Genomic DNA, 14,655 nt, shown 5'->3' with positions numbered 1-14,655 from the left:
TGGGTGCTATCTTTGCTGCAGCTTCGTCCAGGGGCGACCACGACAAGAGCTTGGCCTGAATCGTGAACGATCTTGGCTGGTGGAGGCAGCGAATCCTCGACAGAGTTTGATCTGCATCCCTGGAGGTGCGGAATTAGCAATGCGCTCTCCGGCGTGCAGGAGTTCTTTGAGTCAGGTATTTCCGTCTCCCTGTTTTAGCTGCCGTCTGGATAAAATGAGGAGGGCGCCCTTGATCTTGCTTTAGCATTTTTCTCTTCATCAAGTATGAAGAGCTCCTGGAAGCCGTCCGTCATGGAAAAGCAGTCCAGCAACGGCAACAGCGCTCCCGGGGAGACACATGAGGTCGATGACCTCAAGCTCCAACGTGAGCCATCTATCGTGCGAGATGTCGACATTGGCCATATGCTTGAGGTTGATGCGACGCCAGAACAAGAAAGAAAAGTTCTATGGAAGCTGGATATGATGTATGTTGAGCCACAGCCGCCAACCGTAAGGATACTGACAAGATAGATTGATCCCACTGATGGGAGTCTGCTATATGATGCAGTACATGGACAAGTTGGCTCTGAGTCAAGCCACATTATTCAATCTGCGCGAGGATCTGGTACGTTGAAAACATTGCTTTGCGTTAAGTATACTGACCGTAGTAGAATTTGAAAGGCTCCGAATATACCTGGACATCTGCCGTTTTCTATTTTGGATACTTCGCATGGAGTTGGCCCAGTTCTTATCTGATCGTGCGCCTACCGATCGGAAAATACCTGAGTCTCTCGGTGTTCGTCTTCCACCAGAATCTCGATACGTAGTGGCTAATCGCAAATAGATTTTTATGGGGCGGGTTCTTGCTCTGTCACGCCGCAGCGAAGAACTTCTCAGGATTGATGGCTGCTCGGTTTTTCCTGGGAGTAGGCGAAGCTGCTATAGCCCCTGGCTTCTCCCTCATCACCGGAATGTTCTACAAGCGAGAAGAACAGCCAGCACGGTAGGCCTTCACTTTACCTTTTCTCTCTCGACCTCTCTACTGAATGCAACAGACAATCCGCCTGGTTTCTCGGAAACTGCATTTCGACCGTCATTGGTGGCGTCGTCGCTTACGGCATCGGAAACATCGAAATCCATACCATCGCCAGCTGGCAACTCCTCTTCCTATTCCTTGGTGCTATCACCGCGGGGATCTCGTTTTTCCTGGTCGTTTTCCTGCCCGACTCGCCTAAAAATGCGATTTTCCTGACAAAGACCGAGCGCGCCATTGCGTTGCAACGCACCCTCAAGAACAAAACAGGCGTCATGGACGCAGGATCATTCAAATGGAGTCAGGCATGGCTGGCTATTCGAGACCCTCAGACCTGGATCTTGGTTCTCTATACATTCTGTGTTAATTTGTGCAATGGCGGCATCACCAGCGTAAGCTCTCCCCCCCCTCGCTCAATCCCGGATTCTGACTAACCAACTCGTTCATGAAACAGTTCTCCTCGATCATCATCAACGGCTTCGGCTTCTCCCAAATCAGATCACTGCTGATGCAAATGCCCCTCGGAGCGGCACAAGTCGTTTTCCTGACCTTCACCGCCGCCTTCGCAACCTTCGTCCCGAACACCCGAATTCTCATGATGATGCTCAACACGACCGTCTCGATGATCGGCATGATTCTTGTGTGGAAGCTGGACGACGATAATCAGAAGGGTCGCCTGACGGGTCTTTCCCTGGGCGCCGTCTTTGCTGTCAATATCCCACTCTCCTTGAGTATCATCAGTTCCAATGTTGCCGGGTTCACGAAACGGAGCACAACGAGCGCCTTGCTCTTCGTGGCGTACTGTGTGGGCAACATCGTCGGACCGCAGTTCTTCCTAGAGAGCGAGGAGCCCCATTATCCGGTACGTTTCCCTTCTCATTCCACACCCTTCAGTCATGGATGAGTTTCTGTCGAAGGAGCAAAGCGCAGAGAACTAACACGAATGAAAAATACAGACGGGCATGAAAGCCGCTATCTCAGGCCTTGCGCTGGGCACGTTCTTCCTCATCTGCTTGCTGGTTTATTATATTTTCGAGAATCGGAGACGAGATGCAGTCTACGGTCCCTCGACAGAGCTGAGTGAGGCCGAGGAGCTGGCTCAGGGGTTGTCGAATAAGACGGATACAGAGATTGAGAGTTTTCGATATGTGATGTAGTTTGTGTGGCAGATAGTATATTTAATTTCAATCCTTATATGGAGTCCTTTGTTCGCCGATAGGATCTCGTTGTGGAAACACTATTTGTTGTATGTGTAATTGAAACCGTGTTATATATTGAATCTACGAGGACAATTCGAAAGTTTGCTGTTATTGATCGCGGAGAACGGGAAATTGATGTCGCTTACCAGATCATATGAACCGGCCCAATAATATATCTATCCATCTGTCGGTCCATAAATCGATACATATGTGAGAATATCTAAAGAAGCGTATTCTGGGAGAAGTTGCTCAAGGATATTAACAAGCTACCTGGACGGGACTTCACTTCCGGACAGTCCATGGGATGGACAGTTTGAGGCAAAAGTGAATATTGGTTGTATGAGCGGATTCAACTCACTAGAATGATGATGAGACTTGTCCATAAGTAAACATGCCATGTTAGGCCGTTGCACCTGAAGCATTCTGATTGAAGACTCATTGCAATCATTCTCATGAGAGATTGGTACTGAAGCTACTTCGCCAATACTAATAAACTTGTCTTGGAATGGAACAGCATGGGAATGTGCTGAGAAAATTACATTTACTAGAGAACTCGTCTTGATTATCTGGCAATAGTATATCAAAGGCCAGTGATTATATTGTCTGTGGATGGAATTATATGAAGCGTTGATCTAATATATACACCTCCTTCAAGCTGGCTGGCCCGCTGTACTCTCTAGAGCCTAGAGACAACTTCCCTATCGGTTACCAAGGATATAAAGACGATCCATTTAGCAAGAAACACCGGAAGGAGTGTTCGTGCAGGTGGAGTCCTTGCCACCGGACAGGTCAACACCAGACCAGGTCCAGTCAGTGCAGCTGCCCTCACCGCAGAGGATGTAGATGGGGACGGCATCGGAGTCGACGGAGCCGGTGATGCCGTCAAGGGTGATGTCCTTGATGGGGATGTCGTTGGAGGGCTCGCCGGTGGGGCCGCCGTTCTTGTAGTCCTGCTGGATGACAATGCCCTTCTTGTGGATCTTGGAGAGCTCGATGTTGGAGTAGGTCACGCCGGACACGTCACCGGTCTCGTCGACGATGGTCTTGATGCGGATACCGTTGTCCGAGTTGGTGACGGTCGAGTCGGCGATCGTCACGTTGCTGACGGTGTTGTCGTCACGGCCGCCGATGGAGCCAATGGAGATACCGTGGCCGCCGGAGCAGGTGGCTCCGCTGAACTCGATGTTCTGGGTTCATGTCAGTATTTGGAACTGTCGTCTGGGTGCTAGAACAGGGAGAAGAGGGGAAGTACCTTTCCAGAGTTGATGGCCAGGCAGTCGTCCTGGTTCTTGACAACGGCACCACGGATCTGGACACCGTCGGACTCGCCGACGTCGAAAGCATCGGTGTTGTGGCCGCCGTTGGAGTCACCGTCGGAGTTGTCGATGTGGATGTTCTCGAACAGGGTGTTGGTGGCCTGGACGGAGACACCCTGGACGGGGGTGTTCTTGATGTTGAGGCCGGAGATGAGGGAGTCCTCGAGCTTGTGGGCGTACAGGAACTTGGGCTTCTTCTTGCCACCGTTGGTGCCCTTGCCGTCCCACCAGCGAGAGCCGTCACCGTCGATGAGGCCACCCTCGGCCATGTTGACGGTCAGGGACTTACCCTCGATACGGATCAGAGGGCCCTTCCATTCCTTGTAGCCGAAGGTGGTGGTACCCTCGAAGGTGATGGTGGTGCCATCGTCAACCTTGGACAGGTCGAGGGTCTCACCGGCGGGGACCTCAACGTCCTTGACGATGACGGTGGAGCAGCCCTTGACGCTCTCGGTGGCCTCGGCGGCAGAGGTGATGGTGCAAGAAGAGTCCTTCTTGGTCAGAGAAGGAGCCGGGGCGGCGGACACGAGGGAGCCGACAGCGGCGAGACCGAGGAGCTGGAAGGAACGCATATTGATAGAGAAGTTTCTGGTCAACAGAAACGAATGGCTGGAATTAGGGTAGAGAAAGAATGAATAGCCTGATCAACAGAAGCAAAAGGAGATAAGGTAAAAGAGAGAATGAATGAACGCGATGGGTTGGAGAGAAGAAAAAGGTTGCTGAGGGTTCGGAGCAGGTGGCTTTTATATCAGTCGTTGCAGCCAAGCTTCAACAGACAGAGCTTGACTTAGGAGACATTGCTCTGGCTGGTCGCCCTATCGAGTACCAAGATTCATTGGTGGAACGAGAATTAATCCACACGATGCTCCATGGCTGCGATAGGAGGGTCCACTTGGCCATTGTCAACCTCTAACGACCAGGGCAAGCTTTGACGCAAGTGGGGGAGGGCAGGGGAAGGGGAGTACGGAGTCATGCAGGCTGCAGCACGGTGATGCAGACGCACGGATCCAAGACGAGTCGACAGGCTTTCCGCCAGCGTCCGGCACAGTGGCCGACTTCTCGAAGGCCACGGCGATAGTACCTGTACGGGCCCACATGGCGCCGTGTCTCAGGCTGTCTCAGAATGTCGGAACGGCGGAGCCGATCCCTCTTTTACCGGGTGGGCGCCCCTGGTCAATTCCACGATCTGTCTGGTGGGAAATTCTCGGGCTCATCTGTAGGACCTCGAAAAGCACCTTGGCAAATTGTTAACGTCGCGTTGGCCCAGACGGTGGTTCCTCCGGTAGAGTCATGTAGGGCATCCGTGAAGCCCAGTAAGGCTGCCAAGGGATCATCGCCTTCAAAGTGTCTGGGCAATATCGAGCAGGGCTGCTTCAGGTCGATAGTCGATACTAACCGTGTACATCGTACTGGGTATATGAATTAGAAAGTGGTCTGATCGGGTTACCGTTACGAGGCCTCGGCAATTCGGTAAAGGTCCGAATAGCCTCCTGGTTAGCGGTGATTTGATCAGAAAGAACACCCGGACCCAGTCGGTGTCAAACGGTTTTGTTCCCCTGGATATGGGGTAGTTTAGGCGGCAAAATGCCAAAGACAGAGCATAATTCCGGTAGTATATGCAGGAGGATTTCTGCAGCGAAATTATGGCCATGCACCAGGAGCGTCATCTTCTCCCTTCATTTGCATCCTGCCTGCATAGCGACGAGTCGGCTTATCCTGGAGCTGATTCCGTCGACTTTGCGGTCGGTTCCAAGTGGGTCATATCCACGGTGGCCCTAGAGCGTTTCACTTTAATATCGTGCCGTCGGAGTGTGGATCGCCATGCGAGTTGAACGGCAAATGAGCTTGAACGCAGTTCCTGGTCCTGCTCCTGACGAGATCAAGCAACTGAAGCGTTCCTGGCACTGATCGGATGTTCTTCTTGATTTCCTGTTGATCAATTACCATTTAACACCTCAATGTGAAGTGTAAATCACATGTTCTTCAGCATCCTCCAAACTACAACTGAATTCAAGCAACATGAGTATGGCGTTCGTCGAGCATGCCAAGTGACCTTGCGCTACAAGTCCAATTGAACCCATAAATTGTTATATTCAATAAGGGAAAGCACGCCCGACGCACCACTCCGAAATAGATCAAGGATCAGCTCATCCAGGGTTTGATGGATCCTGGCGGCGCATTCCGACAATTGTATGGCTTCCATTTCGTACTTTCTAGATTTCGAAAATCCAAAGCCCAAGTTCCACAGTCTACAATGTATTCCACATGTTTATCCACACCTAACCGTCGGCTTCCTGAATGATATGGAGGATAGAGTGGTGCCTTCTAACCCGAGTTTTCTTCGTTCAACACTTGTCCACGGACGTGATAATGGAACCTATGAGTCTGTAAGAAACCATACTCTACTCTTCTGCTGACTGCAGTGTCAAAAGTACTCTGCAACGTCGCTTCGTGGTGGTAATGCAAAGGAATATCTCATATCAGGCAGCATGTCTACGGAGAAAGTCCCCAAGCGATAGATTAAACCCGGATATTGTGCATGAAAGTGACAACCCTACGAACCTATCGGATGAATGATCTAGAACACGCGATGTTTGAATACTCCATCTTCTCGATATCACCCCCCCATAACTGGCCTTCTTTTTTGTCGACCCCTATTCTACGTCAAATTCAAGAAATTTGTACCCAAGAAACGGCCTCCTTTTTCTTTATTGTTATCTCGGGCTGTAATGAACATGCCTACACCGAGTATTCCGTAGATTAGAAATCATCTATCATTTCTATAAACAAACTGCCCAGAACATCAACGTCCAGTTAGTCCTCGAGATTGGAAACTCCACCAGTCCCGATATCGATATCAAAACGCGTATCATGTCTCACTCTCCAGTCCCTTCTCCAGTCTCTATCGCCGCATCGGGCCTTCTGAGCCTTTAGTGGTTACTGATTTATGTCTAGCGTCTGGGCTTTAGCCCCAAAGTCCGTACGGAGCAGATTCCAGCTTTCCCACTTGCGTTCCCACATCACCAGAAACGATCCAGTCACGAACCCACCGTGCTAACCTCAACCTGCGCTAGCGCTGTCGATCTCACTTGATTCATGTTGACGGGCCCGAGATTTATTTCGCTTTCTTTTTCTCTTCGAAGCTCGCCGCCAGTCATGTGCTAGTTATCCGTATTTCGTACTGACTGCTTGGTTTATTCCAAATGAATTTAATCTAATCTATTTTGGCTCGGGACTCCGGAACCCGAATTCCCTCATTCGGAGACATTTTCTTCCCCCAGTCGTCTAAGCGAGCTCTGACTACCCCTGTCTAGCGTTGAAACAAGATCACGTCCCGAAATCTTGCTGCCTTGGTTTCTTGCTTGGCTGTTTTGATCATGACTGGTGGATTTAGTTATGGCTTATGAGTTATGACATGTTGCAGCATCCGCGGAGGTAGTAGTTCAAGGTTCGTCATGATGTGATTTTGTGAGTATTCGAGTTCCCGTATGTCCGGAGCACAAAGGACGTGAGCTCAGGGGTGGTAGAATAGAGAATTCCAGCCGGAAGAACATAGAGCCCCCAATCGGCGAGATTTCCGCGGAATGTAACCCAACCGTCAACTGCATTTGAGTGCATTATCTAGACGCTGCGACTGAACACGCTTGCAGATGGAGCTGAGGTGTAGGTCCGTTCCTGTCTAGGATGAAATGCTGGCTACAGCACTGCGACGATGGAGTCCTGGCCGCATATTCGGATAATGCTGGACCATCAGTTTTCCTACACCTCAAGGTCCCCGTTGTCATCTTTTCGATCGTCCTGCGAGGCTTGAGACATCTCCTACTGATCCTGTCAGCTTTTAGTTTATTGCCAAGATCATCTTTCAATGCGAGCGTTCACCTTCTGGGGACTTCAAAATCAAACAACCAGCTGAGATACAATTGGATTTGACATTAGAGCCCCATTTACTCTTGAATACGCGGGATTATGTTGTGCTCAAAATAAGGGATTAAACATTATGATACTAAGAAGAAGGACATGACGAATAGGAACCCGACTCTCATGTTAACGCCTTCCTGATGCTCCGAAAACAACAACCAGACACCTGTCCTACAACCTCACGGTTCACCCACCCTATCAAAGTCCCAGTATCTGTTTAACCTCGGCAATGACGGTCGTCCCTAGCACATCTAATGTACCAGGCTCCGTCAACGGTGTCAGCTTTTTCGAATGTGTACATTTCGCCTCTGCTGGAACACCATTCATTCGATCCGATAGCCACAATGACGCCTCGGCAAATCCGTCCACCGCGAGAAGCGCATGCTCATGTGTCACCGTCTCTCTATATTCCACGCTCACACCGTCCGCGCAGTACTGGTCCACTAGAGCGGTCGTTTCGTTGATCGGGCTGACCTCGTCTAACGTGCCCTTGTACACGAACAACGGGATGCCCGGAGTATGCTGGCCGAGTTCATTCTCCCGATAAACTCGCTGGAAGATAGGATTTCTTTGAATGTCATGGTCCTTGTAGTAGGAAAGGACGTCTTCGGATTGAAAACCGAGAATGTTGGAAATCAGACACTGGTCACGGGCGTCGAAGAACTTCTTTCTCCGGGCAGGGTCTTCGATGACTTGGTCTTCGATAAGCTTCGCAACATCAGGATATTCTCGCGCGAAGCCATGTGCCCCAGACACGACTAAACCCGCAAAGAGGCCCTTGTTGACCGTATCGGTGGTCGTTTGAAGCTTGCCGACGACTCCCCCCAGTGCGGCTCCTGCCAACTGCAGCTCGGGGGCATAAGAAGGCTGTAGTTCTGCAGCGAAACCGGTCGCCAAGCTGCCGCCTGAATATCCCCACATGGTGATATCAGCGTCCGACGAAACGCCAAGCAGGTCAGGTGAAGCCAGAACTGCGCGAATCCCATCTAGGACGGCGTATCCAGCTCGGTTGTTGGCCAAGAAGGCGCCGTATGGTCCTTCAAAGTCAGGAATCGATACGATCCATCCCTTTTCGAGCAACGATAGGATAAAGAGTATATTGACCTTGTTGTAGGTGTCACCAAGTATGCCGTCTTTATCCGCATTCTGCTGTAAGGCGTAGGACGGAGCGCAATCGACATATGGAGAATCCTCGGGCAGCTGGTAGGATAGAAGTTTGGTGGAATCCGCATTTTCCGGGACTAGAACTGTGGTCATTGTAGCGGTCGCATTTTGGAAGCTGTCGGTGGACCGGTAAAGTAGTTGGTATGAGCTGGACAGCTTGACTGGGCGATTCAAGAGACCTGCGTTCGGATATGGAACCTCCCTAGAGGCCAGAACTGTCCCTGGCGGCTGGTCTTCATAGCCATTTGGAGGCTGGTAAAAAGGGTCTTCGCTGGGCGGCACCGGGCCCAGTGCCCGCGGCTCGAGGGTCGGCAACGAGTGCCCAAGCGTGAGTAGGAGAGCGCATAGGGACAAAAGAAACTTCATCCTGTGTTTTCATGCCTGCTTGCCGGTACTAGCCCTCGACAGGCCCCAAAAGCGGATATGGCGATCATTTTATTGATTGTTGACACGGTCGCCCGTGAGCCCGTAACATTTCCCGCCATGCAAGGGGCATAATATCAGGCGCAGGTACATTCCGCACGAAAGACGGTCAGATCTTAGATGCAACTTCTAGTAGCGATCACTAGATTAGAAATGTGACCAAGCTCGTCGTCGAGATCCCCCTCACCCCGGCACACAGCTGACACCAAATCCCACCCAGCCACCATCTAACTACTTATTCCCCGTCCGGGTGACACAGCATATCCGATCGCATGTCGGCTAAATACCCATGCATAATCGCCTTCAGCTCTGCATACGATTGCAGGAACTCGCGACTCTGGATCCCATAACTCTGCTCGTTCAATTCCCACTCGACTTCGGGAATATCGGTGACGATCTCACGGAATGGACTGAAGTTCCAGTTCAAGAGATTCAGCAACTCACTGGGTGTTTTGCTCAGGCTCAGCAGCAAGGGTATATCGACCGCAATGTCGATATGTAGTTTGCGTAGCTGACGCATCTCATTGTTTGATAGGGATCGGGCCAATGCCACCACGCGATCCTGAAACCCCAGGAGATGCTCCAGGGTGGACGTGCTGTGGATATGGCGTGGTGCGCCCTGTATCGAGAATTTGAGATGCATGGATTGCACCCACTGAATAGTCGAGGGGAGCGGTGCATAGGGGGGGATCACCTTGCCGCAGAAGAGGATATATTTGTTGTCGAGGACGACCTCATAGGACGTGGATCCGTACCATTCGGAAATCAGTTCATTATGAATTTGTTGATTGGTGCGCAGAATTGCCGGACAGCATGGCAGATTATCGGTGCGCAGGTGGACGGTCTTGTTGCGACCGCGGATCAGCGGAAAATTGCGGATCGGCACGTTGGGGACCAGATATCGATAGATGCACAGGCGCACTTCAGCTGGAAATTCCAAGAAAGGCAGAGCAGAGGTGGGTGACGACGCCATGGAACAGGCGGGAAAGCAGTGACAGATTTAATCGGCTGGCTCATGCGGTGCAGTCATATACTGAGCTTGTCACGGTGAGTCTTGCTGAAGGAGAAAATGTGGTTGACGTTGCTTTGGCCGCTAGCAGCGGTTCTGGTGGTGGGGGTTTGGCTCTAGCCCTTTGACATGGGCCAATCATGGGGATCAGCCATTCAGCCTGGTCCGGGGATTGATCCGACATGTGACGCGAGGTTATTTCTAAGAGACGAGGATGAGTTGATAGATGGTTCCAATAATAGACACAGCAGGGAGTAAATGGGATGGAGGATGAAAAGGAAGAGAAAGGAGAAGGAGGAGACGGAGAAGGAAAAGAAGTCGGCACGTGAAAAATGGTCACGCATGACACATGGCCGCTTTGGGAAGCCCCGTGACACCGGGAGCCCCATCACCAGGCAATTTATCATGCAAAAGAATCGATTCAATCCCCAATTCAAAATAAGTAAATATGGTCCAAAAGGGTATATATAGAGTTACATCTGAGACAGAAGGAAATAAACATGAGAGTCGACCTTTATCCACCGCGATAATCCCATATTCGTACTAGCCTCTTGCAATTGAACTCCTCAGTGAGGACTGACGACGTCTGACTATTGATCCGTTTCCTTCCGAGTTGATTTTGGCGGCGATCTCTCCTATAACCTTCTTCATGTGGGGTGGTGGGTGCTTGGGTAATGGAGTTGGCCCATATGCAGCATTCTGTTTCAAAAGACGTTCTGCCAAGTCTGCCTCGTGAGTTTGAACGGCGACAGCCAGTGGTGTCATATCGTTGTCATCCACTCTATTGATATCAGCTCCAGCCTGTCGAAGGGCGTTATACTTCTTCCGCCAAAGGGCCGTGTCGCTATAATTATTTACTAACATGAAAAGTGGTGTTTGACCGCCGTGTTGGGCAGGAATGTCGACTGTTTCTACACTCTCAATGAGCATGCGAATGGCCTCAGCCCCGACGTCCCAAATCATTGCAGCGTAATGCAAAGCGGTATATCCATGCTCTGAAAACACCATGGGATCAGCCCCGCGACCCAACAATGCTTTGATAATTGGCACGTCCCCGCGTTTGGTAGCAGCCATCAGCGGTGTCAAATCACCCTTGGACCGGGCGTTCATATTCACTCCGGCATTCAGTAAAGTCTCGACCATATCAACATCCCCCGTCTCCACGGCCACCTTTAGTGGAGTATTACCACCCGAGTCGGGGGTCTCGAGGTCTAATTCGCGTCGGTACTCCCGAAGCCTTTCGACTGCGTCAGGGCGTTTGTGGCGGATTGCGTGGATCACGGGCCTGTCCCCGTCATGCTTTTCTTCGACCATGACTGTGCCATTCAGAAATATTCTTAGATCATGGGTTTTGCCTTTCTTAATTGCGTCCACAAGGGATTCCACCGTTGCTGTGATGCCGATATCGCCCTGGGGCTGAGCCGTGACCACCAGAGTGTCGCTAGCAGGTCTCAGCCTGCGCTCGGGCGGGGCATTCTCCAAGATGTCAAGTAAGTCCTCATAAACCTCACTTGAGAGTGGTCTTTGATACTTTTCGATGGAAAGCATCTTGAACAGGAGGTCCCTGCATCTTGCCAGGAACTCGTGACTGTATTCGGGATACCTAGCAATAAGTGTGTCAAGCCATTCCCCTACGTGAGGGTTCAGAACTGGTGGAGATCCTCGATAGAATTTATCATTTCGATAGCTGAGGCCATCAAGCTCTCCCCTCTGGACATCTAGGTCTTGAAGCCCATCTTTGCCGCCGAGACCAAATGCAAGAACACGCATCAAGATACACCCTAAGGACCAGACGTCACTTCGGCGCCCAAACGGACGATCGTTGGACGCTTCTGGAGGCTGGTAGGTACTAGTGTGGTAGGGTACTTCACCAGGGACAGGGAAAGTTATATCTTGAACCAAATCCGATACAGTCTCTGGGTGTTGATCTGGCTTGTCGATGATGGAAATACCAAAGTCGGTGATTTTCCACTCTCCGGCACGATAACCTTTGGATTTGAAAATGAGAACATTGGGCGGCTTCAGGTCCATATGGCGGCATTTCAGATTCTCGGGCTGGAGACCACCATGCAAAAACGCCAGTGCCCCGGCTAAACCGGATGCCTCGTTCACCAGGTCGCTCAGAGTGAAAACGGGAAACTGCTCGTATTCCCCAGCTAGAAATTCGTCCAAATCCATATCTGCGCAGGGGAAGATAATGCTGAATTGCTGCTTCATTGTCACCGTAGCAAGAGATAGGACGATACGGTCGTGCCAGGAAGGACTTCCACGCAAAAGAGAGAGATTCTCCACCTCGTTTCGAAAATCGCGCCGCGTGGAAAAGCTTTTACAGGCAACTAAGGTACTGGTCTAAAAGTATTATCGCATCAGTTGGACATGACTTAAAATTAATTTAGAAACGGCCGAAAAGGTCGAGAAGGCTTACCTTTGAAGGTTCCCCGTTGGCACGACGACCATCCAAAGGGCGAAAGTGTCCTGGCGCGATAGCTCCCTTGACTACCTCCCCAAACCCTCCAAACTTACTTCCCTCTATACATTTGAGGAATGGAAGCCTCCATTCGTTTGTTTGCACAATGTTTTGCCCCTCCAAGATATCAATCGGGCAAAAGACACACCGTTCCGAGAAGAATATATCTGCCCACTCTGGCCCAAGGAACCTGGAGTCTTCTAGAGCGTCCAAGGTGAGTGTTGGGATGTCACAATCTGCCCGACCCTGCATGAGAAATATCGTTCCGAATCGGGGCCACCCATCCCATTTGATCGACACAAGAATCGAAAGTGTCTGAATGTAGCGCTGCTGAACATCGGGGATCGAAGTCTTGTCGAACCCCGGGTCAAAAAGCTTGACGAATTCTTTCAAACGAGCTTCGGACCAGATAATCTGCAAGCTTCCGCGCGATATAAACTTCTCTGAGATGTTATCACGCTTCTCCATTCGTGTATTCATGTCAGCCCGGAGGTTTCGGAGGAATTCATCTCGTTTACGTGCCTTCCGGCGGACGAAATCGACGGCTCGCATGATGGAGGTCACGAGACTATCAGCATCACCGGAGACAGATTTGAAAGAATCGAGAACACGGTGGAACTTTTTGCCGCTGAGGGATGGGAGCGCGCATCATCAAAGATGTTGCATGGATCCCTGGAGGTGAAGAGAAGGGGGAGATGGCGGATGACAGGAGGAGAGAAAGAGGAGGGGAAGAGAGACAGAGCTGCAGGACATCAGGCAGCGGGTGACGGGTCCCATCCCCATGGGGTTGGGTTCATGGGGATGGGTTCAAGGTGGGCTAGCGTTAATTTAGCCCCGGCACCCTCATTCCCTGCCAATCTCCAGGCTACACGAGGCTACGGGTTTGCTTTCGTGTTCAGCGCCCCCTTAGTCGTACATGCATGCTACTAATGCAATGCAGGTGACACATCCACACCAATGGGAGATTTCGACACGTTTTCATTTCGTACTGATCATCAAACCTTTCCTGGGAAACGAGGACAGGAACTGTGCCTGACCGGATGACGTGGACGCCCGAGAGTGGTGTAATGGATCAACCATGACATCATTTGTAGCAGATCCCAGAGTCTGACCAGATCTAGATTTCCCCAAGCCCAGGCAATGCATTGCTTGATGCAGCATCCCTATGCAATTCTACTACCGTGTTTTGAGTCCTCGTTCTATCTTTACTTCTTTTCCTCTCTGTAAATTTTCTTGGCTTTCCCAGATCAAACGGAAACGGGGGAGGAAAGACAGAAGGAAAAACAAAAAAGTCGCAAAGACGAGGACACAGACAGCTACCTAAAGTCTAACTGGATAATATCTCCGTGACACCTTGATTCTGTCTCCGTGCTTATGCCTCTGGCTCTGTAGATTGCAATTCAACATCTGGCTCCGTCTTACTCCCTTTCCTATCTGGATCCCTACTAATCTGCTTCAGTTCGGCAAAATGTTTTTTGACTTGATCTAAAGTTTTCTTTTCGACTGTAAACATTTAGCAAACCATCTTTTTCTGACGGTCGTGAAATACTCCCAGAGTTTATTCGTTGCTTCTAAACCCACATGGGCGGTGTCAGGAACCTTGTATATTTGTAAGATGACTTTTTCACCAGGTTTCGGAACGGCACCTACCAGGAGGAATACCAAGACGAAAGCTAGCCCGGTTAAACCCCTGCGAGGAGACCGGTAAGTGTAACGGTCTCAAGGCAACTTCATCGTACATAAATCACTACACTCACGTAAAGAGGAACAACAGATTCGAGTACCCGTTTGAGCCAAAGGCTTCGGTCAATTTTGGAACGAACATCACTAGAAGACCGAGGCCGAGGAAATTGACCATGACACTGAAGCTCATTCCTACCTCTGCAGAATATTAGTGCTCGTGTGCAAGGAGCCTCCTTGAATTGGAACACCTACCGCGGAAAGCAAGAGGAAAAACCTCGGCGCTGAATGTAAAAGGCACGGGCCCCGCGCCAATCCCATACAGAAACGTGAACACCACGATAGAGAAGACCGATACAGTAGCCAGGCGCGCTTCGTAGTCCGAAATCAATAGCTGCCAGGGTGATGAGCATTCCCCCCAGAGAAACGAGAAGAAGAACCCGCCGGCCTCTCCAGTCGATGTATCG

The 14,655-nt window shown here is 50.7% G+C and overlaps 6 protein-coding genes across 6 annotated transcripts; 2 read left to right on the top strand and 4 right to left on the bottom strand.

The window, feature by feature from the left end:
- Window positions 1–264: 264 nt before the first annotated feature.
- Window positions 265–806, top strand: LDX57_000102 (uncharacterized protein; the record flags this gene model as incomplete). The annotated part of the gene is made up of 3 exons (XM_046081747.1): window positions 265–464; window positions 511–604; window positions 651–806. 3 exons carry the CDS (start codon window positions 265–267, stop codon window positions 804–806), a joined length of 450 nt encoding a protein of 149 aa, XP_045937703.1.
- A 75-nt stretch (window positions 807–881) lies between these two features.
- Window positions 882–2,169, top strand: LDX57_000101 (uncharacterized protein; the record flags this gene model as incomplete). The annotated part of the gene is made up of 4 exons (XM_046081746.1): window positions 882–982; window positions 1,035–1,404; window positions 1,467–1,874; window positions 1,969–2,169. The coding sequence occupies 4 exons, from the start codon at window positions 882–884 to the stop codon at window positions 2,167–2,169; spliced, it is 1,080 nt and encodes a 359-aa protein (XP_045937702.1).
- Window positions 2,170–2,771: 602 nt separating this feature from the next.
- LDX57_000100 (glycoside hydrolase family 28 protein) lies at window positions 2,772–4,971 on the bottom strand. The gene is made up of 2 exons (XM_046081745.1): window positions 3,464–4,971; window positions 2,772–3,398 (listed from the first exon to the last, which is right to left on the bottom strand). Exons 1-2 carry the CDS (start codon window positions 4,097–4,099, stop codon window positions 2,943–2,945), a joined length of 1,092 nt encoding a protein of 363 aa, XP_045937701.1. The 5' UTR covers window positions 4,100–4,971; the 3' UTR covers window positions 2,772–2,942.
- A 2,672-nt stretch (window positions 4,972–7,643) lies between these two features.
- LDX57_000099 (uncharacterized protein) lies at window positions 7,644–8,975 on the bottom strand (the record flags this gene model as incomplete). The annotated part of the gene is made up of 1 exon (XM_046081744.1): window positions 7,644–8,975. The coding sequence occupies one exon, from the start codon at window positions 8,973–8,975 to the stop codon at window positions 7,644–7,646; it is 1,332 nt and encodes a 443-aa protein (XP_045937700.1).
- Window positions 8,976–9,267: 292 nt separating this feature from the next.
- On the bottom strand, window positions 9,268–10,005 carry LDX57_000098 (uncharacterized protein; the record flags this gene model as incomplete). Its single annotated transcript, XM_046081743.1, has 1 exon — window positions 9,268–10,005. One exon carries the CDS (start codon window positions 10,003–10,005, stop codon window positions 9,268–9,270), a length of 738 nt encoding a protein of 245 aa, XP_045937699.1.
- Window positions 10,006–10,490: 485 nt separating this feature from the next.
- On the bottom strand, window positions 10,491–13,200 carry LDX57_000097 (uncharacterized protein). The gene is made up of 2 exons (XM_046081742.1): window positions 12,467–13,200; window positions 10,491–12,390 (listed from the first exon to the last, which is right to left on the bottom strand). The coding sequence occupies exons 1-2, from the start codon at window positions 13,058–13,060 to the stop codon at window positions 10,585–10,587; spliced, it is 2,400 nt and encodes a 799-aa protein (XP_045937698.1). The 5' UTR covers window positions 13,061–13,200; the 3' UTR covers window positions 10,491–10,584.
- Between the last annotated feature and the right edge of the window lie 1,455 nt (window positions 13,201–14,655).

This window comes from Aspergillus melleus (genome assembly GCF_016097325.1).
Source record: "Aspergillus melleus strain CBS 546.65 chromosome Unknown contig1, whole genome shotgun sequence".
NCBI classification, from domain to species: Eukaryota; Fungi; Ascomycota; class Eurotiomycetes; order Eurotiales; family Aspergillaceae; genus Aspergillus; species Aspergillus melleus.
Note: the sequence above shows the minus strand (reverse complement) of the source record. Positions and strands in the feature narration are given on the sequence as shown.